The sequence below is a fragment of the Syngnathus typhle genome, linkage group LG4, assembly GCF_033458585.1.
Source record: "Syngnathus typhle isolate RoL2023-S1 ecotype Sweden linkage group LG4, RoL_Styp_1.0, whole genome shotgun sequence".
In the NCBI taxonomy this organism is placed as follows: Eukaryota; Metazoa; Chordata; class Actinopteri; order Syngnathiformes; family Syngnathidae; genus Syngnathus; species Syngnathus typhle.
This window is the reverse complement of record NC_083741.1, coordinates 5,144,708-5,168,594: the sequence shown is the minus strand read 5'-3', so window position 1 is coordinate 5,168,594 and position 23,887 is coordinate 5,144,708. Positions and strand designations below refer to the sequence as shown.

The following is a 23,887-nucleotide window of genomic DNA, read 5'->3' as shown; positions in this document are numbered from 1 at the left end:
ACTTGTTGTTGATTATTGACAAAATATTAAAATTTTATATCTTTATGTTTGAAGCCTGAAATGTGGCGAAATGTTGAAAGGTTCAAGGGGGCCGAATACTTTCGCAAGGCACTGTAACTATATTGTAGCGTTAAAAAAGTACAAGGAAAGACGTGGGTTTGATAAACGGCTCTTTATTTAACAAAACAAGAGTTCAACGAGCCAACAACGACTGACCTGTAACGATAAAAACATATACAAGTTGCAACACGAAATGAAATATATCAAATAACTATAAGATAACCGCCACACGGCCCCAAGCACCGGCGTGGACTTCCAGGCGTGTGGCGGCGTGGACTTCCATCCCCGGAGGTGGCACTTCCAGCCACGGTGGTGGAAGAGAGCTCCATAGAATAGGACCGGGCGTGCGTAAAAGCCATGTCCGAGCCCCATCCACCGTCCCCGGACAGCCACTCGCCCGAGCGCCGGCCCCCGACTTCCATCCACGGAGCTGAAAGCGAGCTCCGCAGAATAGGACCGGGCGTGCGTAAAAGCCATGTCCGAGCCCCATCCACCGTCCCCGGACAGCCACTTGGCCGAGCGCCGGCCCCCGACTTCCATCCACGGAGCTGAAAGAGAGCTCCGCAGAATAGGACCGGGCGTGCGTAAAAGCCATGTCCGAGCCCCATCCACCGTCCCTGGACAGCCACCCGGCCGAGCGCCGGCCTCAGACTTCCATCCACGGAGGTTAAAGAGAGCTCCGTAGAGTAGGACCGGGCGTGAGTAAAAGCCATAATAGTTTTTCAAAACTTCTGTGTCGCTCCAAATCATTAAATCTTTCAAACTCTTCGTCCTCTGTGTCACTTACAAACAAAGCCGCTAATAATGCCGGTAGTACGTGGGGCCCTTCGTCATCTTCGTCATCCCATGATCGAATCTTTGTCCTTTATGTAAACAACCGCTGCGCCGCGACGCTGACGTCACTTGAAACTACAATTACGATAATCCCTTGCTACATCGCGGTTCGTTTATCGCGGTTTCACCCCCGCCCCCCCTTTTTTTTTTTTTTTTTTTAAATTTTGAAAATTTGTGAAAAAATTCACATATCAGTTGGTCCTCAGTATAAGTCGCCCCGCCCCCCCCCCACAAAGGTAAAAGAAACGTTGAACTGAAAAACATATTTGTGATAATTTATTATAATGTTCACTCAATACATCTACAAGAAAATATGTTACTTAAAAAAATAAACATTAGTTTGATAATTGATCACCATGGGATAGCGGAAACGTAATTTCGGTTTCTTTGTGTGTCTTGACGTGAAGAGATTGACAATAAAGCAGACTTTGACTTTTGACTTTGATCAAATGTTCATTGAATAATCATGTTACTTAAAAAACATTTGTTTGAGGTGTACTCAACGAATTCAACAACCTGTTCAAATTTGACACACTTGCTGAAAGGACCCCCAATAAGACAGAGGGAAAAGTCAGTTGATGGTTAGGGCTCACCAATTTTAGATGGAAGGGTGGGGCTTATTATAACAAGGCCGCTGTGGGAATATGTATGTTAAAAGACAGTGTCCAGATGTAGCGGCGACTGCAAAGGATCCCAGCATTGTGTGGAAGCAGCAGTGGACCGTGTGGTGATGTTGGTCGACCACGACTGTACCTGCACGAACCACAGGCCCCAGTGTGCCATGGTGGCACACAGCTGAGCCACGGCTGGCGAGCTCGGAGGGAGTGGAGGCTTCTCCCGAGGACACCGGCCAGATGGCCAGAGAGCTGGGTTAGAGCTGTTGTTGAGTCCAGAGCAAGCGGCCACAGGCTCAGAGCCGGGAGGCAGGAGGGTCCAGTGGTGATTTGGCCTGCTGGCTGTTGGCTAGCTGGCTAACGTACTGCTAATGGTTTGGCTTCTCCCACAGGTGGTGAGCCCATGGAAAGGGGGACCCACTTTGAAGGCCTGGCCCTCAGGTGCCCGCCTTCTGTTTTCCTTTGTTTTCAACATCTTATTTAAACTTCCAGTTTATTTGTTACTGCGGTATTCAAATCATGTTATACTGGTCGAATCTGTTTTCTGTTGTTTCTCACTTTTCTCTTCATGGTATATGGTGGTATATAGGTTGCACTGTAGTAATTTAGACTGTGTGTCTGACAGTAAAACCTTGGTTGTAATCCCTTTATGACAAGTCATGTTAAAACAAATGTGAAATGAATTTGTAAAAAGTGTGTTATGTACCGTATTTTCCGGACTAATAAGGCTCACCGGACTATAAGGCGCACCTTCAGTAAATGGCCCATTTTAAAACTTTGTCCTTATATAAGGCGCACCGGACTATAAGGCGCACCATTAATGCAAGATTTTTAATCCAAATCAAATCATTCTCTATTTTATATTTTTTATTTCAACTTCAGACGCAACAAATAACTTTATAATCACAAAATAATGATCCATAGTCTTTTTGATTCATGATTCATAGTCTTCAGCGGGCCACTTATGATTGATTTCATGACATAATGCTTTGGGCCAGTTTAAATTTAGGAATTTGGTCCGTTTGGTCGGCTTTTGAGAAAATTTTACGTTTTAGGTGCACCTTATAGTCCGAAAAATACGGTACTTGCCGAAATAAATAAAAAATCTATGAAACTTTATTGTATGAAATGTGTGCCTTTGCCTATGCTCGCGCTCTGTTTGCAAATGAAATTCCTAACTGATAAATAAAGTAATTTTGAGTTTTCAATGTCTTGCTCAAGTAAACTAACATGGTCGTAGTGGCTGGGGATCGAACCCTCAGCCTCTGGGTTGGAGAATAACCACTCTACCACTGAGCTACAAAAAATAAACTTTGTAGTAAGCATTAAAATGCAGTAAACAGTAAAACAAATAATAATCTACAATTAATTTAATCTGTCTAATCATTTGATGTTTGTTCTTTGTCTTCCTATAGGTATTGAGATTGCCAAAGAACATGGAGCCAAATACAGACTGGGCCCAGAGCTGGAAATCTGGTGTGATTCATTGAAATGTTCTCACTCTGTAATATACAAAGTAATAGTACTGTGCGACACTATCGCACATCATCAATCCTGATATACCGTATTGGCCCGAATATAAGACGGTGTATTTTGCATTGAAATAAGACTGAAAAAGTTGGGGTCGCCTTACATTCGGGGTCTAGACATTATGCCCATTTACAACGCTAGATAGCGCCAGATATCTTCAAAGCTAATGCTGAACTTAACTCCTCAGGCCAAAGCAAACCCCTGTCACGAAGAATAAAAATAAAAATAGCGGTAACAGTTTGCAATATTTTAAGTTCAACTTTTCTTGTCCGTCATTTGAGTGAGAGGACGCTGGCGTCTCGCTTGTTCGCCGCTTCTCCTTCCTTCCTTAGTTTTAGTTTCTATGCGACTTAGTATCTTTTTCTTTTGTTCTGTTTTGTTTCATACTAAGTGTGTATTAAGTGTGTAGCTTTCTACTTGTCAACTTTTACCCACTTCGTCACCTGGCATCAGCTTGGATTACTTTATGACAGATGACAGATGTTTCACTCACCCGCTGCTCCACTGATTCTCCTGGCTACCATTGCCCAGCAACAACCTGCCGCTACGAGCTGTTTCCCGGACTTTTATCCCGGATCGCACCGCGGATAGCCCTCCTGACTACCCGCCGACTGTCTGGTTAGCTGGCGGCTTCAGGGCTAGCCGGCAACCAGCAACATCAGTACAGTTCCCCGCGACCAGTGGGCCGCGTAACTGGACGCCCCCGGCTTTCTGTGCCATTCTCTGCCACTGTGTGAGGTATCCCCGGACAGCCCTCCAGCTGCCGGTGCGATTAGTCCTTGTTGACTGGGATCGCTGCCTCCACAGTTAGCTCCCTGCTAACTAGCCGCCGCTCCGCGGCTTGTGGCTAACAGCTAGCCACAGTTAGCTCCCTGCTAACTAGCCGCCGCTCCGCAGCTGGTGGCTAACAGCTAGCCACAGTTAGCTCCCTGCTAACTCCCGCAAATCACGGACCGCTGTCCCTCCACCAACTCCTCTCTCCTCTCCTCTGTCATGCTGTGGATCGTCGCGCTGTGCCTGTCTCTCCATCTCTGGCCAACAAGTGTGCAGCCGTCGGCCAACGATCCCAGGCTAATATCCACCACTGCCAGCATGCTACTCAAATACTCCGCTCTGCAACTCCTCAAACTCAACAACCACACCACCATACCTCCAGACATCACAGCAACCATCAAAACACACGGACAGTTTCGCCGACCCAGATACATCCACAGAAGCTCCCGCAGAAAGTTTATTTACTCCCGGACTGAACAACACTGCATCCCATCACTCTGGTCACGCAACCGATCCACCCCCAGTGACGTCACACGTCACCACAATAACAAACCACACGTGCGCTCTGCCTATCTACAACTGTTAACCAAAGCTCCCCCACCCATCCAACTTCACCCATCCCTCAAATTCGCTCTGCTCAATACCCGCTCACTCAATAAAAAAGGACCAATACTCAGTGAATTCATAACTGACAACATAGACTTTTTCAGCATAACCGAAACCTGGCAAAAACCACTGGAATACATTCACCTCAACAGAGCTACACCCCCAGGATACACCTACATGGATAAACCACGTGACGGTCGTGGTGGCGGTATAGCCACAATATACCGCCAACACTTGAAACCCACTGCTGTAACCATCACCACCCCCTCCTCCTTTGAGCACCAGTCATTCAAGCTGCCTGGCCCCAAACCCCTGGTCACTGCAATCATCTACCGCCCCCCCAAACCCAACCCTGCATTCCTTTCCGACCTCTCTGAATTTCTCACCCAACTTTGTGCCATTTCACCTTCAGTCATCCTACTGGGAGATTTCAACATTCATGTCGATTCCACCACCTGCAAAACTGCCACTGAATTTCTGGACATTCTCAACTCATTTAATATCACTCAACACGTTGACTTCCCCACCCACAAAAAAGGACACACCCTGGACTTAATTTGCACCACTGGACTCTCCATCAGCAACCTCACCAGCTTCAACCTCACAGACATCCTCTCAGACCACCTGGCCCTCACCCTGGACATAGACATCCCCACCCCCCTTATCAAGCAGCAATGCTCCATATCATACCGGAACATGAAATCAATCCACCCCCCCCTCTCTTTCCGCCCTACTGACTAACACCACCTCCGATCACACCCTCACTTTGAACGCCTCCCCCACTGAACTGGTTAACAGCTACAACAGCGCACTCTCCTCCTGTCTCAATCAACTCGCCCCCATAAAAACCAAAACTGTCTCCTACACCCACACCGCCCCCTGGTACACTGACCACCTCCGTCACCTTAAAGCCAAGGGCCGGCAGCTTGAACGTCTCTCAAAGAAAACCGGTCTCACTGTTCACCTGGACATCTACACACTACACCAACAGGAATACAGAGATGCCCTCAACAATGCACGCACTTCCCACTACTCCTCCGTCATACAATCTGGTAGCAACAACCCCAAGATACTCTTCTCTACCGTAACCCAACTCCTCAAACCCATGGACACCACCACCACCTCATTCACCACCAGCAAATGTGAAGAATATCATTTTTTCAATCAAAAATCAACACCATCCACACTGAACTGGCCGCCTCCTCTCCCACCTCCTCCCCTACCCCCGATCATGCCCCCCCTTTACTCTCCAACCACCCACTCAACTTCTTCTCCGAAATCACCACAGCTGACCTATCCTCCATAACTTCTGGTATGAAAGCCTCCACCTGCATCCTCGACCCAATCCCATCCACTTTAGTCATAGCCTGCCTCCCCTCACTCTCACCTCTCATCACCACTATAATTAACTCCTCCCTATCTACTGGCTCTGTCCCTCCTGCCCTCAAGCTGGCTGCCATCTCCCCCATTCTCAAGAAACCCGGTCTCGACCCCAACTCCCCCAACAACTACAGGCCCATCTCCAACCTCCCCTTCCTCTCTAAAATTCTCGAACGTGCAGTTGCCTCCCAAATTAAATCCCACCTTCACCACAACAACCTATACGAAACGTTCCAATCCGGCTTCCGCTCACTCCACAGCACAGAAACTGCCCTCCTCAAGGTCACCAACGACATCCTCCTCTCCGCCGACTCTGGTTCCCTCTCCATCCTCATCCTCCTCGACCTCAGTGCTGCCTTCGACACCATCAACCACTCCATCCTCCTATCACGCCTCCACTCCTCCCTTGGTTTATCCGGCACTGCCCTCTCCTGGATGAAATCCTACCTCTCTGACCGTCAGCAATTCATTTCAATCAACAACTGCACCTCCTCCACTGCCCCAGTCACCCACGGTGTCCCCCAGGGCTCAGTACTTGGCCCCGTACTCTTCACCATCTACCTCCTACCCCTCGGTCAGATCCTCCGCCACCACGGCCTTCAATTTCACTGCTATGCCGACGACACACAACTATACCTTTCCACCACGACCATCACCACAGCCACCCACTCCACCCTCACCACCTGCCTCACAGACCTAAAAACCTGGATGCAAAATAACTTTCTAAAACTCAACTGCAAAAAATCTGAAATAATCATCATTGGCCCCGACTCCCTCACTCGCTCCACTCAGGACTTTTCACTAAACATCGACGGCTCCCTTGTCACTACCTCCACCCACATCCGCAATCTAGGTGTAATTTTCGACCCTACCCTCTCATTCCTCCCCCACGTAAACCACATCACCAAAACTGCATTCTTCCACCTCAGAAACATTGCCCGTCTCCGGCCCTCCCTCACATCCTCTGCTGCCGAAACCCTCATCCACGCCTTCATCTCATCCCGACTAGACTACTGCAACAGCATCCTCTACGGCATCACCTCCAAAACCCTCAACAAACTGCAATATGTCCAGAACTCCGCTGCCCGCCTGCTCACCGGAACCCGCTCCAGAGAGCACATCACACCTGTCCTTCATGACCTCCACTGGCTGCCTGTCAAACATAGAATCACCTTTAAAATACTCCTCACCACCTACAAGGCACTCCATAACCTGGCTCCATCCTACCTCTCTGACCTCCTCCAGCCACACGTCCCATCCCGTTCCCTCAGGTCGAGTGATGCCGGCCTCCTGGAGGTCCCCAAGACCAGGCGCCGAACCTGGGGCGACAGGGCCTTCTCCGTGGCTGCCCCCTCTCTCTGGAACGCTCTCCCCAGGCACATCAGAGATGCCCCCTCCCTCCCTACCTTCAAAACCACCCTAAAAACCCACCTCTTCACATTAGCCTTTCCTAACTGACCCTGCCCTTGGTGTTTCTTTGTTCTTCTTATTTTCTTTTTTCTTTCTTTTCTTAGTGTTCTTTCCCAATAAAGTTGTTCTTTATCCTCCCTCCTCCCCCAGCCCCCCCCCACACACACATGTAAAGCGACTTTGGGTATCTAGAAAAGCGCTATATAAATCCCAGTTATTATTATTATTATTATTATTATTATTTATTGCAATGTTTTTCCTTATTCAAATTTGTTTCAAGACCACAGTTACAGTTAGACTTTACTTTGATGGTTAATGCAGTTATTGCAATTTTGTTCTTTTATCACATTAGATTGGTTTATTTACATTTCAAAAACCAGAAGCCATTCATTTACAATTGTGATTGCAGTTTAGTTTACATATTTAAATGTTCAGATATTAAGATTTGATAAGACACTTTTTGCATGAATTGAATGAGGCAAAACATGCTTTTTCTCTCGAATATATTATTATAATCATTTATTTCAGATGCACTGTAATTATTTTCTGTATGAAAATTAAATTTAGTCTTCAAAAAGTCTTTTCAAACTTGAGTCTTGAAAAAGAGGGGGGGCGTCGTATAATCAGGGTCGTCTTATATTCGGGCCAATACGGTAGCTCACATGGATTTTGGTCCAAGACTATTTAGAGATTTACAGAGCAGCAGGAAGATTTTAAAATTTATTCTTTGACTTACTAAACGGCAATGTAATTTGATGGCTGGTGTGATAAGGTGGTATTTGCTGGTGTTTATAAGGACTACCGTATTTTTCGGACGAAAAGTCGCATCAGCCATAAAATGCACAATGTGGAGGAAAAAACATATACAAGTCACATCGGAGTATAAGTTGCATTTTATTCGACAAAATCCAACACCAAAACAGACATGAACCAGTAACAACATGCTAATGATACGGTATGCTAACATGACATAAACACAAACGAGAAGCTGAGAGCGGGCCTGATGTAACATTAACACTTATTCAAATAACTATAACATAAATAACACTTTTATCAAACCATCTCTTGTCACTCCAAATCATTAAAGCCATCGATCGAGTTCGTCCTCCTTTATGTAAACAAGTCTGACGTCAGCGGCGCGTTGCAGTTCAAATGCTTCTACAGGCCCATATAACAATATATAAACTATGTATGAAATAACAATAATATAAACAACAATTTTATCAAACCATCCGTGTCACTCCAAATCTTTAAAGCCAACCGAATCTTCGTCTTGTGTCACTTTAAAAAAAAAAAAAAAAAAAAAAACAACAACACACGCACACACACGGCTGTTGACGCCAGAAAGACTACGTGCGCTGCTGACGTCAGACTAGATAGTATATCAAATAAATGTAATATAAAGGACAATTTTAACGAACCATCCGTGACACTCTAAATCACAGGTGTCAAACTCAAGGCCTGGGGGCCAGATACGACCCGCTACATCATTTTATGTGGCCCGCAAAGACAAATTGTGGATCAAATTCGTGCGTGATTACTAGAATTGCAAATTGTCTTCCTTTTTAATATCTTTTTTTTAAATATTTTACCAATGTTTACTCGTTTGATTTGAAAACAAGTTATTTGACAGTTTGTTTTGTAGCTTTTACAGTATATAATTTGAGGTGTTGATACATTTATTTGGGTTTACAGTCATAATGGCCCTCCGAAAGAAGCTATGACTACAATGCGCCCCCCGAAAAAAACGAGTTTGACACTCCTGATTTAGAGTCTAAATCATTAAATCCATCTGAATATTTTATCCTCTGTGTATGAAAAAAAAATACACAGCTGTTGACGTCAGACTAGATGTACCAAATAAATGTAATATAAACAAGAATTTTAACGAACCATCTGTGTCACTCCAGATTATTAAATCCACCGGAATATTCATTCTCTGTGTCAAAAAAAAACCCCCAGCTGTTGATTCCAGACCTACGTGCGCCCTCGTCATCAGCTGTGGTCCCAATTATTCCACAGATCTAGTATATAACTATGTATATTATAGCTTTACCAAAGTACCAGGCAAGCCGTGGGTTTGGTAACTGGCGCTTCATTTTACAAATAAAGAGCTCAACATATGAGCCAACACATGCAAGCACCCTGGATCGCACTCCCCTGCCCCCGCGCTGCCTTCATGGCCTCCCTAGACAATTGGAAATTACTGAAGTCTAACAACATACACGTTGCTACTCTAAATAAACTATATGTCAAATAACTATGACATAAATAAGTTTAGCGAATCATCTGTAAGGCTCCAATTATTCCACAGCCATAGTGCGCCCTCATGCGATTTAAAGCAGTGGTCCCCAACCTTTTTTGCACCACGGACCGGTTACATGTCAGAAATATTTTTGCGGACCGGCATTTATATAAATACATAATACATTTATATAAATAAATAAATAATACATTTATAATAAATATATAAATACGATGAAATAAAATGATACGACTGACATAAAAACAAGTACAAATGACAAAAATAAAACTCACCATTACGTTGAATTAGTGGGAGCACTGAGTTTGTTTCTCAGAAACGAGCCGGTCCCATCTACACGTAATCGGAAACAATGACACCCGAAGTGATTAAGGTTTGTCTTTTATTGCAGGATGCTTGGTCTCCATGTGTTGAAGCAGTTTTGAATGCTTCATTGGCTGGTTAGTTAGCGTATCGCCACATATTAGCTTTGCGGGCTCGACTGGGGAAACATGTCACGTGACCGGGACGAGTGTCTTGACCTGAATTAATTGATTGTCGATATATATATATTTTTTTCTGTGCGGCTTGGCGGCCCGGTACCAAGTGACCCACGGACCGGTACCGGTCCGCGGCCCGGTGGTTGGGGACCACTGATTTAAAGTGAAAATGAACATGTGAAGTGATCAACTATACTAGTTAGTAATGTATTAATGATCAAGTAAAGATTTGTGAAAAAATTCACATATAAGTCGCTCCTGAGTATAAGTCGCCCCCCCCCCCCCCCCCCCCACAGAGACACCATTAGAATAATCTAGCCTACTGAAAATAAAAGCATGAGCGGTCTTGTTGAGACAATAAGAAAAACCCTAATTTGAGCTACATATTTGTTATTTCAAGTGGTAATTGGCAAATTTATTAAAAGCTTTTGAACAGTAGTTGTTTTGGGCATGGGCGACATGGCCCGGGGCAGCATTTTTTTTATGGCATGTGGGGGCAGCCCCCCCTCCCAAAATAATATTTTGCACCACAGAGCAGTTTTCTTCTCTTTGTCATTTCACTGTTTGGGGAGTTGGCAATTTAGCGCCCCCTTCAGCTGCAGGCTTGGTGGACTAACCTGAGGCGAGTGAGGAGTTTTCGGGCGTAACAAGTCTGTGATTGATAGGCTAAGGCAGCATCATGGTAGCCAGTCAGTGCTTTGACACTGAGAGAAGAGGCAGACATGGTGAGTCAGGGGCAAGCTGGTGAAACGTTACCATTTTCAAGATGATGCTATAAACATTATTTCAAATTCATTGAAGTTAAAGGCAAAAAACCTGCATGTGTTGTGCTTTTTTTTTTTAACTAATAGTTTCCCTGCTAACATGTTACTTTTATTCAGTAATTCAATTATCATACTAAAATCTAATATATAATAATATAATAATAACTCAGTTACTTATTTGAATGAATAGTCCGTTCCCAAAACAGTAAATTCAGTAAATAATGATTCGTGATATAGCCTTCCTTTTACATTTGGTAGCATTCTCTTTAGGTTAGTTTTCTGTTTTCCCTTATGCTTGCTTTGCTTATAGACTACACAAACATGAGATATAATTTTAAGATTATAAGATTGTGCTTTGCAACAAAACTGTTACAAGTTCATTTATTAGACCTACTTATTTCCCTTGGGTTAACATTGGCCCATAATTAGCTAATGGAATGTTTATATGTGAAGCTCAGGGATGAGAATAATGGGACATCCAACGCTGCGTGTTTGCTTCGCTTCCGGGGGGTGGGGGTGTGAGGTGGGGGGGTTATGGGGTGCAGCCATTTCTGGGGTCTCGCGGTAAAGGTTTTTCTTCGCTTGAACCAGCTCAGTGGCCTAGTGGTAGAGTGTCTGCCCTGAGACTGGAAGGTTGTGGGTTCAAACCCCGGCCGGGTCATACCAAAGACTATAAAAATGGGAGCCATTGCCTCCCTACTTGGCACTCAGCATTAAGGGTTGGAATTGGGGGGTTAGATCACCAAATGATTCCGGAGCGCAGCACCGCTGCTGCTCACTGCTCCCCTCTCCCCCAGGGGATGGATTAAAATCACATGGGGATGGGTTAAATGCAGAGGACAAATGTCACCACACCCAGATGTGTGTGTGACGATCATTGGGACTTTAACTTTGATTTCATTTGTGTGGCGGGCTCCATCTAGTGTTGAAACTGAGAAGTGCAACAGAGTTGAGCTCAAGCTTCTTGTGCGGGCCATATTCAATTATGTTTTCAAAATTTGCTGCGGGCCAATAAAAACTGGGCCGGCGGGCCGTAGTTTGGACACCCCTGCTCTAGAAGAGCTGGACAGGGCCGTAGACGGTCCTCATTCCATCAGCAGGACCGATATCTGCTGCTTTGTGCTAGGAGGAACAGGTTGAGCACTGCCCGAGCCCTACAGAATGACCTCCAGCAAGCTACTGGTGTGAATGTCTCTGCCCAAATAGTCAGAAACCGACTCCACGAGGGTGGCCTCAGGGCACAACGTCCTGTAGTGTTTCCTGTGCTCAATGCTCAGCACCGTGGAGGTCGATTGCCATTTGCCATAGAACACCAGAATTGGCTAGTCTGCCACTGGCGCCCTGTGCTTTTCACAGATGAGAGCAGGTTTACCCTGAGCACCTGTGATAGACGTGAAAGGGTCTGGAGAAGCCAAGGAGAGCGCTATGCTGCCTGCAACATCATTCAGCATGAACGGTTTGGTGGTGGGTCAGCGATAGTCTAGGGAGGCATTTCCATGGAGGGACGAACAGACTTCTACAGGCTAGAGAACGTCAGTCTGACTGCCATTAGGTATCGGGATGAAATTCTTGCACCCATGGTCAGACCCTACGCTGGTGCAGTAGGTCCTGGGTTCCTCCTGATCCACAACATTGCTCGGCCTGTTGTGGCAAGAGTATGGAGACAGTATCTGGAGGATGAAGGAATTGACACAATTGAATGGCCCTCACGATCACCTGATATAATCCCGATAGAACACCTCGGGATATAATGTTTCGGTCCATCATACGCCTCCAGGTTGCTCCTCAGACTTTACAGGAGCTCACTGATGCCCTTAGACCAGGGGTGGGCAAACTTTTTGACTTGCGGGTCGAACTGGGTTCTAAATTTGGACCGGAGGGCCGAACCAGGAGCAGATGGATGTAGTGTTTGTGTGAAGTAATATAACCGACCTGTAAAGGTCATTGCATAAAAGGTTTTGGCCTTTAGTAGATAGTAAAGCATGGATATTCAAGAAAGGTTTTTGAAAACAAATGCATTTATTAACAGTATTAAAAAAAATCACTAAAAAAATGCTATCAGTGATTCTCATAAAATACGACACTGTTATTATGAATAACAGTCTCCATCACTTCAGTGCCTCCAAGTTAGATTCATGAAAGATGTTTATTTTATGAGATCACATCAAACGGCAAACATTCTGACCAAATATATCATCTTGAAGAATCGGCGAAAGCATACATCCAAATAAAGTAATCAAAACGGCAACACGTTTAGGGGTATCTGAAAATCAGAGCAGTTTTAACTCCCAAACACCCGGTAACAGAGGTGAGGAAACGGGAAACACTTCCTTAAAGTAAGCCTTAAGAACTTTACAGGTTAAGATTAGTCGCAAACAGGTGGTGCATCAATGTCCTTGAGCATCCTGCATTGTTTGAAAATGAGATGGGTCGCTAGTTTCAATCCCTGCTATGTGTACGAATCATTCAAAATGCATTTTTTTTTACAACAAACTTGAGAGCCTCCCCTTCATTTTCAGTGGGAACAGTGTTGTTGGTCTCCCTTTTTTGCTAGTGCGTCATAGTCTGGAGTAAAATTTGTTGTGGCGATTCTTAGAAGAGATCCGAGGTGTTGGTCGATCTGTGACTGGTTGATGTTGATGCTCATGTGGCTGAATGTCACGTTGCGTACTTCGAGCCAAATTGGCCACTCTTTTTTAAACACACGGCACTGTGTCCACCTTGCTTTTCCTTGGGCGACTCATTTTAATAGAAGGATTCCAGGGGAAGATTTGTGGGTGGCTTTAGCGTAAAACTGTATCTGAAAACTCAGTGAGCGAATTACAAGAATGGTGTCGTCACAGCCCACGCTCTAAATTTGGCACTGATACAAATAAAGCGCAAGTGCGCCATGTCCGTACTTCTGAGTACGTACGCGCACTTGTGAGTGTGCACCGAGCTTTCTGACACGGCTTCCGGTAGTAAATGCGCAGGCGAGCATCTACTGGGGAAACGCAGTCATTGCAGGCAAAATGACCCAAAAAAATGTTTAATAATACAGTTTATTCAGGGTTGGATTAAACGGTCCCGTGGGCCGGATGTAGCCCGCGGGCCGTAGTTTCCCCATATCTGCCTTAGACAGATATGGGCGGACATCTCACAAGACACTATCCGTCGTCTCATTAGGAGCATGCCGCGACTTTGTCAAGCATGCATACAAGCTTGTGGGGGCCACACAAGATATTGAAAAGAATTGCAGAAGAATTTGAGTTGCAGAAATTGAATTTAGGCAAAAAGGACGAGCCTGCCATATCATTTTTTCACTTTGATTTTTGGGGTGTCTGTATACTGAGCCCTCTATAGGCTGAAATTTTTTTTTCTATCAAAAGATGTTGCATCCTTTTGTTCTTGAGACATTAAACTGTCCATATCAGTATAGATATCCCGCCAAAAAAATGTCACCATTGAAATCTGATGTTTTGAAAGTGTTACTTTTTTTTTTTGAGCAGTGTATATACAAGAGATAACAGAAAATGGAGAAAAAAAATATATATATATATATATATACATATATATATTAGAGGTGTAACGATTCATCGATACACATCGAGTAATTGATATAATGCTCTATGATTTATTGGCATGCTAAACGTAAACATCGATTTATGTTGCCGTGTTTGACCTCGAACATTAGACGCGACTTTATTTTGAAATCCAGTTCATTGTTGTTTGCTTCCTCTTTCCGGGAGCAGTGCGCGGCGTTGTTGTGAGCAGAGCAGGCACGTGAAAGGGGAGTCGAAAACTAGTACGCGGCTCCTGGGCTGGTGCTATTGCTAGTGTCCAAAAAGACGAGGAAATTTGCTCCCCTTTAGGCTTCAAGTCATTCGTTTGGAAGCACTTTGGATTCCAAAGAAAAGATGGCTCAACGGACAAGACACGTGCAGTTTGTAAATCCTGCCATGCGATGATCAAATATTCAGGGACCACAAATCTCGCCGCACATTTAAAGAAAAAACACGACATCAAAGTTCAGTGTTAAAATAAGCACTTCGTATACTACAATACTCTTGTAATTTCCTAAATAAAGAGTTTGCAGTACCTTGTTGATTTTGCGTATGAATTGTTATAAATCAGGATATTGTTCTATATTTTCTATTTAAAAAATATATATATATATATCGATCGTAGAGCACTATATCGTGATGTATCGTGAATGAATCACAGCAGGCTTTAAGATATCGGCAAATATCGTATCGTGTATCTTTGTATCGATATGATATCGTATCGTGACAAAACCCGCGATTTACACCCCTAATATATATACCTACACACACACAAGCGATAACAGAAAATGGAGAAACGTAGCAACAATCTGGAGAAAAGTGGGTCGAAGATCGGCCAGGTTAACCAGCGGCTGAGAAGTTATAATGCAAACTTCAAGATGATGGTGATAAATGAGGCAGAGTCTTCAAACAATTGCAAAGCGGCTGTGAAATATGGTGTCACAGAGCGTAATGTACGGGGATGGAGAGCTCAAAAAGATTGCCTAAAAAATGCTCACAATCAGAGAAAAGCTTTCCGTGGTCCTCAGAGCGGCCGCGTTCAAGAGTTTTACAGGAGGGTGTGCGCGTACGTGGACAGTGACACTGACCACAGCGATGCAGAGAATGTCTGTGAGGAATAATGTTCTGACATGACAGATCTCAGCTACTCTTAAGTTTAAACCAGTTTGCATTTTATTGCAATGTTTTTCCTTATTCAGATTTGTTTCAAGACTACAATTACAGTTAGACTTCTTTTTGATGGTTAATGCAGTTATTGCAATGTTGTTTTATCACAGTAGATTGGTTTATTTACATTTCAAAAACCAGAAGCCATTCATTTACAAGTGCGATATCACTTTAGTTTGCATTATTAAATGTTCAGATATTAAGATGTGATAGACAGTTTTTGCATGATTTCAATGAGGCAAAATAACATGCTTCTTCTCTGAAATATATTGTTATAATCGTTTGGTTCAGATGTACTGTAATTATTTTATGTAAAAAAATTAAAATTGGTGTTCAAAAAGTCTTTTTTCAAACTTGAGTCTTGAAAAAGAGGGGGTTGTCTTCTAATCAATCTTATAATATATTCAGGCCAATACGGTAATCACTGTAGTCTCTGCTACCCATCACCGGTTGTATTAGCGCAGTGAGCGCAATACTTGAGTAACATTCAATTGCACACTTTTTTCATCACCACAGTAAGGATTCATCTTCACAGAGCTGCATTTTTTCAATGCAAACAGTATCTAAGGCAGCATTTTAAAGGCATTAGACTAGTCTGGACTTGTTTTTGTTCCTGATACTTGGCATATTTTGGCCTGTACAAGTGCGTCAATACCAGGTGCCATGTCCTGACTAGATGTCTGTCAGGTCTAAGTACCATCAGACATTATTTTACAAACTAAAACAAAGAGGAGAAGACAACCAGGATTGGTTTTACTCGCGAGGAGAATTACGAGAAGGCTCAGTTACATTCTCCGATAATTCTGAGTTCTTACTCTGTGTACTCCTCCTTTTAATGTTTTGGTTGCCCTGGTTACAAAGGCGTTGCTACACTAAAGGGAGAGGACTTTGGGGCTGTAGCAACGCTGATTAGCTAACAAATGTTATGTGATGCGAGGCCGCATGGCCTTGGCCGTTCTGTGATCCCAGCAGTTAGGTTGCAGTCGATCCTGCTCCTCCTCAGCCGGTTGGCATCTGGTTGGCTGACTCGTCCTTGATTAGAGATCTCGAAGCGTGTTGAGTGCCGTTTTCCTGTGGAACAATCCAACTTGACTTTCTCGCTAAGTTTCATACAATAATAATATTGAGTAAATATGGGATAACTTATATGTAACTACTTCAACAGATACTATGTCTATTCTATAACACTTAAAGACAAGCAGTATCGATCAACAACAATCTATCTAAAAGCTACAGAGTTGACTTAAAGGAAAATAAGTTCTTATGAACTGAACAGAGAACTAGTGAGATAAGAAAGGAAGGGAGTTAAAAGAACTCTCTTGAGCTAGACCAGGGGTGGGCGAACATTTTGACTTGCGGGCCGAATTGGGTTCTAAATTTTGACCGGCGGGCCGAACCAGGAGCAGATGGATGTAGTGTTTGTGTGAAGTAATATAAATGACATGTAAAGGTCATTGCATAAAATGTTTTTACTTTTAGTAGATACTAAAGCATGGATATTAAAAAAAAGCTTTTTGAAAACAAATGCATTTATTAACAGCATTAAAAAAATATTTCACCAAAAAAACACAATCAGTGATTCTTATTAAATACGACACAGTTATGATGAATAACATTTTCCATCACTTCAGCGCCTCCAGGTCAGATTTATAGAATATGTTTATCTAATGAGGCGAAATCACATCCAACGGCAAACATTCTGACCAAATTCATCATCTTGAAGAATCAGTGAAAGAATACATCTAAATAAAGTAATAAAGAGATCGATAGTATTGTTTTTTCCCTTTTTTGCTAGTGCATCATAGTCTGGAGTAAATTTTGTTGTGGTAATTCTTAGGATAGAGCCGAGGTGTCGGTCCGTTAACCTAGATCTGTGACAGGCTTTGTTGACGTTCATGTGGCTGAACGTCTTCTCACACACGTAGGTCGAGCCAAATTGTCCACTCTTTTTTAACATTCGGCACTCAGTGTCCACCTTTCTTTTGTTCGGGCCACTCATTTTAATGGAAGGATTCCAGGGGAAGGTTTGTGGGTGGCATTAGCATAAAACTGTATCTGAAAACTCAGCGCGCGAATTACGAGAATATTGACGTCACAGCCGACACTCGAAATTTGGCACTGATAGATGAAATTACTACGTACTACTGAGTACCAGGGCTGTGGACTCGGACTTGGGGACTCGGTGCTGATTTTGACCGAGTCCACCGAGTCCGACAGTAATAAAAATACGTTCAATTTTATTTTCATCATGCTGCTGAGAATGCGCGTAGGAATACTGTCCACTGCCCTGCTTGCTTGTTATGAAGACAAATTTAGTTGTTGCGTGCGCGCCCGCGCCCGCCTGCTTGCGTGACCCACAATGCCCCGCAGCGCAGCCAAGATGGAAGAACCCGGGAGCAGCGACAGAACAATGTTTTGCCTCTAGATTTGGGGGGGAAACGGAGCGTAAGTTACGATCAATGCGGCCACGTCGAGTAATGTTTACATTATGTACCAATGTCAAGGACGATTATGTCACCCAGCTTATATCATTGATGTGTTTCGATAGTTGTGGGGTCGTCACGAATTATTTGTGTTTAGATAAATGTTTGAGCTATAATGGTGTAATTAATGATTAAAACTTGAAAGTATCTGTTTATTGTATTCGTTTATATGTTTAATAAAGACAAAGCCATCACAAAACTGTTATCAAACTGTTAATTATTTAGATTTTGATCTAAATTAGCCTTGAATAAAGACTAAGCAGTCACATGAATTAACAGAAAAATGTCCGGGTGGCCGGACATCAGGGTCCGAGAGGCAAACGGTGAATGGATAACATCGCGCACATAGAATAGCGCAAGCACATTCGCGCAAGACTGAAAGAAAAAAACGTCATGAAAATGAAGAATCGAAAAAACTCGATTTTTTTTTTCAACCGGGGCGCAGGGAGTCCTAACCAGGGCGCCGCCCGGGCTCACAGTTACGGTAATTTGAATTTCAAGTGACGTATGTGGCGCGGCGCGGTGGTTGTTTACATAAAGGACAAAGATTCGATGACGTACTACCGGCATAAAGGCTTTGTTTGTAAGTGACACGGAGGAAGAAGAGTTTGAAGGTTTTAATTATTTGAAGTGACACAGAAGGTTTGAAAAACTATTATGGCTTTTATGCACGCCCGGTCCTACTCTCTTTCACCTCCGTGGATTGAAGTCGGGGGCTGGTGTTCGGCCGGGTGGCTGTCCAGGGACGGTGGATGGGGCTCGGACGTAGCTTTTACACACACCCGGTCCTACTCTACGGAGCTCTCTTTCACCTCCGTGGATGGAAGTCGGGGGTCGGCGCTCGGCCAGGTGGCTGTCCGGGGATGGTGGATGGGGCTCGGACATGGCTTTTACGCACGCCCGGTCGTTTTCTATGGAGCTCTCTTCCACCTCCGTGGCTGGATATGCCACCTCCGGGGATGGAAGTCCACGCTGCCACACACCTGGAAGTCCACGCCGGTGCTTGGGGCTGTGTGGTGGTGAACTATTTGTTATAGTTATTTGGGGTGTAAATCGTGGGTTTTGTCACGATGCGATATTTGCCGATATCTTAAGGCCTGCTGTGATTCATTCACGATGCATCGCGATATAGTGCTCTACGATCGATATATATATTTTTTTTAAATAAAAAATATAGAACAATATCCTCATTTATAACAATTCATACGCAAAATCAACAAGGTACTGCAAACTCTTTATTTAGGAAATTACAAGAGTATTGTAGTATACAAAGTGCTTATTTTAACACTGAACTTTGATGTCGTGTTTTTTCTTTAAATATAAATATAGAGATTTGTGGTCCCTGAATATTTGATCACCGCATGGCAGGATTTACAAACTGCACGTGTCTTGCCCGTTGAGCCATCTTTTCTTTGGAATCCAAAGTGCTTCCAAACGAATGACTTGAAAGCCTAAAGGGGAGCAAATTTCCTCGTCTTTTTGGACACTAGCCATAGCACCAGCCCAGGAGCCGCGTACGAGTTGTCGACTCCCCTTTCACGTGCCCGCTCTGCTCACAATACAACACGCCGCTCACTGCTCCCGGAAAGAGGAAGTAAGCAACAATGAACTGGATTTCAAAACAAAGTCGCGTCTAATGTCCGAGGTCAAACACGGCGATATAAATCGATGTTTACGTTTAGCATCGATGCCAATAAATCGTAGAGCATTATATTGATTACCGTTTTTTTCCATGTATAATGCGCCCCCATGTATAATACACACCCTAAAAATGGCATGTTGATGCTGGAAAAAAGCCTATACCCATGTACAATACGCACCCAAATTTTGACTCCTACTTAAGTCCGTAAATGTAAAATTATTTCAGAAAAAAAGATAATTTTTGGGAACAACCAGATGTTATTCTGCCGGTCAGTATCACTGCGCATGCGCTAGCAAACTCGATAGCAAAGAAATGTTTCGGATTTGTGTAGGGTACATTGTGACAGCAAACGAGCAGGTGATTGAGCAAGCGTCTGATACAAGAGCATTGTGTTCGTATGGAGCGTGTTTGAAGTGAACACCAGAGAAGAAACAGCATCTGTAATGGCATCTCCGGATTAAAAAAAAAAAAAAAAAAAATTTTTTTTTTTTTGTACCCATGTATAATGCGCACCCCAGATTTTAGGACAAGAAATTAGTTAAATTTTGCGCCTCATACATGGAAAAAACGGTAATCGATGTGTATCGATGAATCGTTACACCCCTATTATTTGATATATTTTATTTCGTATAGCCTCTTGTATACGTTTTTATCGTTACAGTTCAGTACTTGTTGGCTCGTTGAACTCTTGTTTTGTTAAATAAAGAGACGTTTACCAAACCCACGTCTTTCTTTGTACTTTGTTAACGCTATAATATAGTTATATACTAGATCTGTGGAATAACGACGAGTTGTTGACAAAGGACGAGGAATTTGATCGATGGATTTGATGATTTGGAGTGACACAGATGGTTTGATAATATTGTTGTTTATATGATAGTTATTTGATATATAGTTTATGTATCGTTATATGGGTCTGTGGAATATCTAGAATATTTAGATTTCAGCGGCGCGGTACATACGCGGCATCGTTTCCAAAAAGAACGATTGATGGATTTAATAAATTGGAGTGACACAGATGGTTTTATAAACGTGTTATTTATGTAATAGTTATTTGAATAACTCTGAATGTTACGTCAGGCCCGTTCTCAGCTCTTGTTTGTGTTTATGTCATTAGCATACCTATCGTTTAGCCTGTTGTTGCTCGTTCATGTCTGTTCTTGGTGTTGGATTTTGTCGAATAAATTTCCCCCAAAATGTGACTTGTACTCCGGAGCGACTCATATATGTTTTTCACGTTATTGTGCATTTTATGGCTCATGCGACCTATATTCCAGAGCGACTTTTAGTTTGAGAAATACGGTATGTATGTATGTATGTATGTATGTATGTATGTATGTATGTATGTATGTATGTATGTATGTATGTATTAGGGGTGTAAATTGCGGGTTTTTTCACGATACGATATAATATCGATATAAAGAACTACGATACGATATTTGCCGATATCTTAAAGCCTGCTGCGATTCATTCACGATATATCGCGATATAGTGCTCTACGATCGATATTTTTTTTTTTTAGTAAAAAATATATAACAATATCCTGATTTATAACAATTCATACGCGAAATCAACAAGGCACTGCAAACTCTTTATTTAGGAAATTACAAGAGTATTGTAGTATACAAATTGCTTACTTTAACACTGAACTTTGATGTCGTGTTTTTTCTTTAAATGTGCGGCGAGATTTGTGCTCCCTGAATATTTGATCACCGCATGGCAGGATTTACAAACTGCACGTGTCTTGTCCGTTGAGCCATCTTTTCTTTGGAATCCAAAGTGCTTCCAAACGAATGACTTGAAGCCTAAAGGGGAGCAAATTTCCTCGTCTTTTTGGACACTAGCCATAGCACCAGCCCAGGAGCCGCGGACTAGTTGTCCCCTCCCCTTTCACGCGCGTGCTCTGCTCACAACACAACAACGCCGGAAAGAGGAAGCAAGCAACAATGAACTGGATTTCAAAATAAAGTCGCGTCTAATGTCCGAGGTCAAACACGGCGATATAAATCGATGTTTACCTTTAGCATCGATACCAATAAATCGTAGAGCATTATATCGATTAATCGATGTGTACCGATGTATAGTGGGTATAAATATCGATCGTAGAGCACTATATCGCGATATATCGTGAATGAATCGCAGCAGGCTTTAAGATATCGGCAAATATCGTATCGTAGTTCTTTATATCGATATTATATCGTATCGTGACAAAACCCGCAATTTACACCCCTAGTATGTATGTATGTATGTATGTATGTATGTATGTATGTATGTATTAGGGGTGTAAATCGCGGGTTTTGTCACGATACGATATAATATCGATATAAAGAACTACGATACGATATTTGCCGATATCTTAAAGCCTGCTGCGATTCATTCACGATATATCGCGATATAGTGCTCTACGATCGATTTTTTTTTTTTTAATAAAAAATATAGAACAATATCCTGATTTATAACAATTCATACGCAAAATCAACAAGGTACTGCAAACTCTTTATTTAGGAAATTACAAGAGTATTGTAGTATAAAGTGCTTACTTTAACACTGAACTTTGATGTCGTGTTTTTTCTTTAAATGTGCGGCGAGATTTGTGCTCCCTGAATATTTGATCACCGCATGGCAGGATTTACAAACTGCACGTGTCTTGTCCGTTGAGCCATCTTTTCTTTGGAATCCAAAGTGCTTCCAAACGAATGACTTGAAGCCTAAAGGGGAGCAAATTTCCTCGTCTTTTTGGACACTAGCCATAGCAGCAGCCCAGGAGCCGCGTACTAGTTGTCCCCTCCCCTTTCACGTGCGTGATCTGCTCACAACACAACAACGCCGGGCGCACTGCTCCCAAAAAGAGGAAGCAAGCAACAATGAACTGGATTTCAAAATAAAGTCGCGTCTAATGTCCGAGGTCAAACACGGCGATATAAATCGATGTTTACCTTTAGCATCGATGCCAATAAATCGCAGAGCATTATATCGATTAATCGATGTGTATCGATGTATCGTTACACCCCTAGTATGTATGTATGTATGTAGGTTCATGACTGGGGAGGGCCCCCCACCCCCCGGTAAAATGTTTTTGGCACCTAACCATTACACGAAAAAGGTTGGAGAATGTGGCTCTAGTGTGGCTTATTCATTATTTAATTTTAACTATTTGAATTTAAATGTCTTCTCACATAAAAACACTCAGTAAAGCACTTTTGATCGTGCGTACCACTCCGTTTGAAAAGACATGCTCCGAAGTCCCGTTGTCCCAATAAAAGCTTTTAACTCCGGAGTTGGTCTTCCTTTACTGACGACCTCCTGCTTCGACCTAAATTCCATGGTTGAAAATTGTTTAGATATGTAATCCCCCATTGTAAAACAAAATGTAAAAACAGAAAAAAAAAAAACCCCGAATGTAAAATGAAATAAATGGACGACTGCTCCTCAGTTGTTCACTGTAAATTTGAACTGGAGATAACTTATTCTACAGGTGGGTGCATGAAGCATCCCGGGATCACTCGCACCCCCTGCCATAAGGCTGGAGAACCTTTTTTTTGTTGCCTCCGTAAGCTCTCTTTTCAAAGCCGTTTTGTTCATCTAAAGCAGGGGTCTCAAACTCTCGGCCCGCGGTTCAATTGCGGCCCTCAGGACAATGTTTTGTGGCCCCCTGCCTGAAATAAAATCTTTGTGTTAATGCGGCCCGCGCATTTTTTCTCACATGCATCTGGGGGTTTTATATTTTTTAACACCTGTGGCCTCCCGTAGCTCAGGCTCGTGACAACAGCGCGAATAAGCAATTGGTCACTTTAACATGTTTGGATGAACAAGTGGAGGGAAAATATATCTTGACACCTAGTGCTATACGTTTTTTGTCAGCCCCAGTCATGTCTTTTTCAAAACCTGTCGTGAAGAGAAAAATTGGCGATGAGCAGAGACAATTTCAGGAGAAGTGGGAGACGGAATATTTTTTTGTTGAGCACAGGGGCATCCCAACGTGTCTAATATGCAAAGATAAAGTTGCGGTGCACAAGGAGTATAACATCAGACGTCATTACTCAACTAAACGTGCTGAGGAGTGTGGAAGATACCTGGGGGATGAGCGAGAGGAACGGGTCGCCAAACTTAAAACATGTCTACTGAGGCAACAAGATTTTTTCAAAAAAGCAAGCAAAGAGAGTGAAGCGGCTATCAAAGCTAGTGAGTGAGATGATTGCTAAAGCAGGGAAGCCATTCAAAGAGGGCGAGTTCATCAAACAGTGCATGTTACAGGCTGCAAGTATAGTCCTCACGGAAAAAAAGGCTCAGTTTAGTAACATCAGCATTTCAGCCAACACAGTGGCAGAGCGCATTTCTG

At 43.1% G+C, this 23,887-nt stretch overlaps 2 protein-coding genes across 5 annotated transcripts in view; both read left to right on the top strand.

Annotated features, from left to right (window-relative positions):
• The window catches only part of nadsyn1 (NAD synthetase 1), a 164,586-nt gene that overhangs the window by 18,831 nt on the left and 121,868 nt on the right, over positions 1-23,887 (top strand). For all 4 annotated transcript variants that reach the window (XM_061277341.1, XM_061277340.1, XM_061277343.1 and 1 more), the window contains exon 2: positions 2,924-2,984. In XM_061277341.1, coding sequence (XP_061133325.1) covers positions 2,924-2,984 — 61 coding nt within the window. The remainder of the gene's footprint in view (positions 1-2,923; positions 2,985-23,887) is intronic.
• LOC133153215 (uncharacterized) lies at positions 3,000-5,296 on the top strand. The gene has a single exon (XM_061277345.1). It carries the CDS (start codon positions 4,032-4,034, stop codon positions 5,157-5,159), a length of 1,128 nt encoding a protein of 375 aa, XP_061133329.1. The 5' UTR covers positions 3,000-4,031; the 3' UTR covers positions 5,160-5,296.

Excerpts from the sequence above, each read along its gene's own strand:
- LOC133153215 (XM_061277345.1), top strand. The coding sequence starts at position 4,032 with ATGCTGTGGATCGTCGCGCTGTGCCTGTCTCTCCATCTCTGGCCAACA.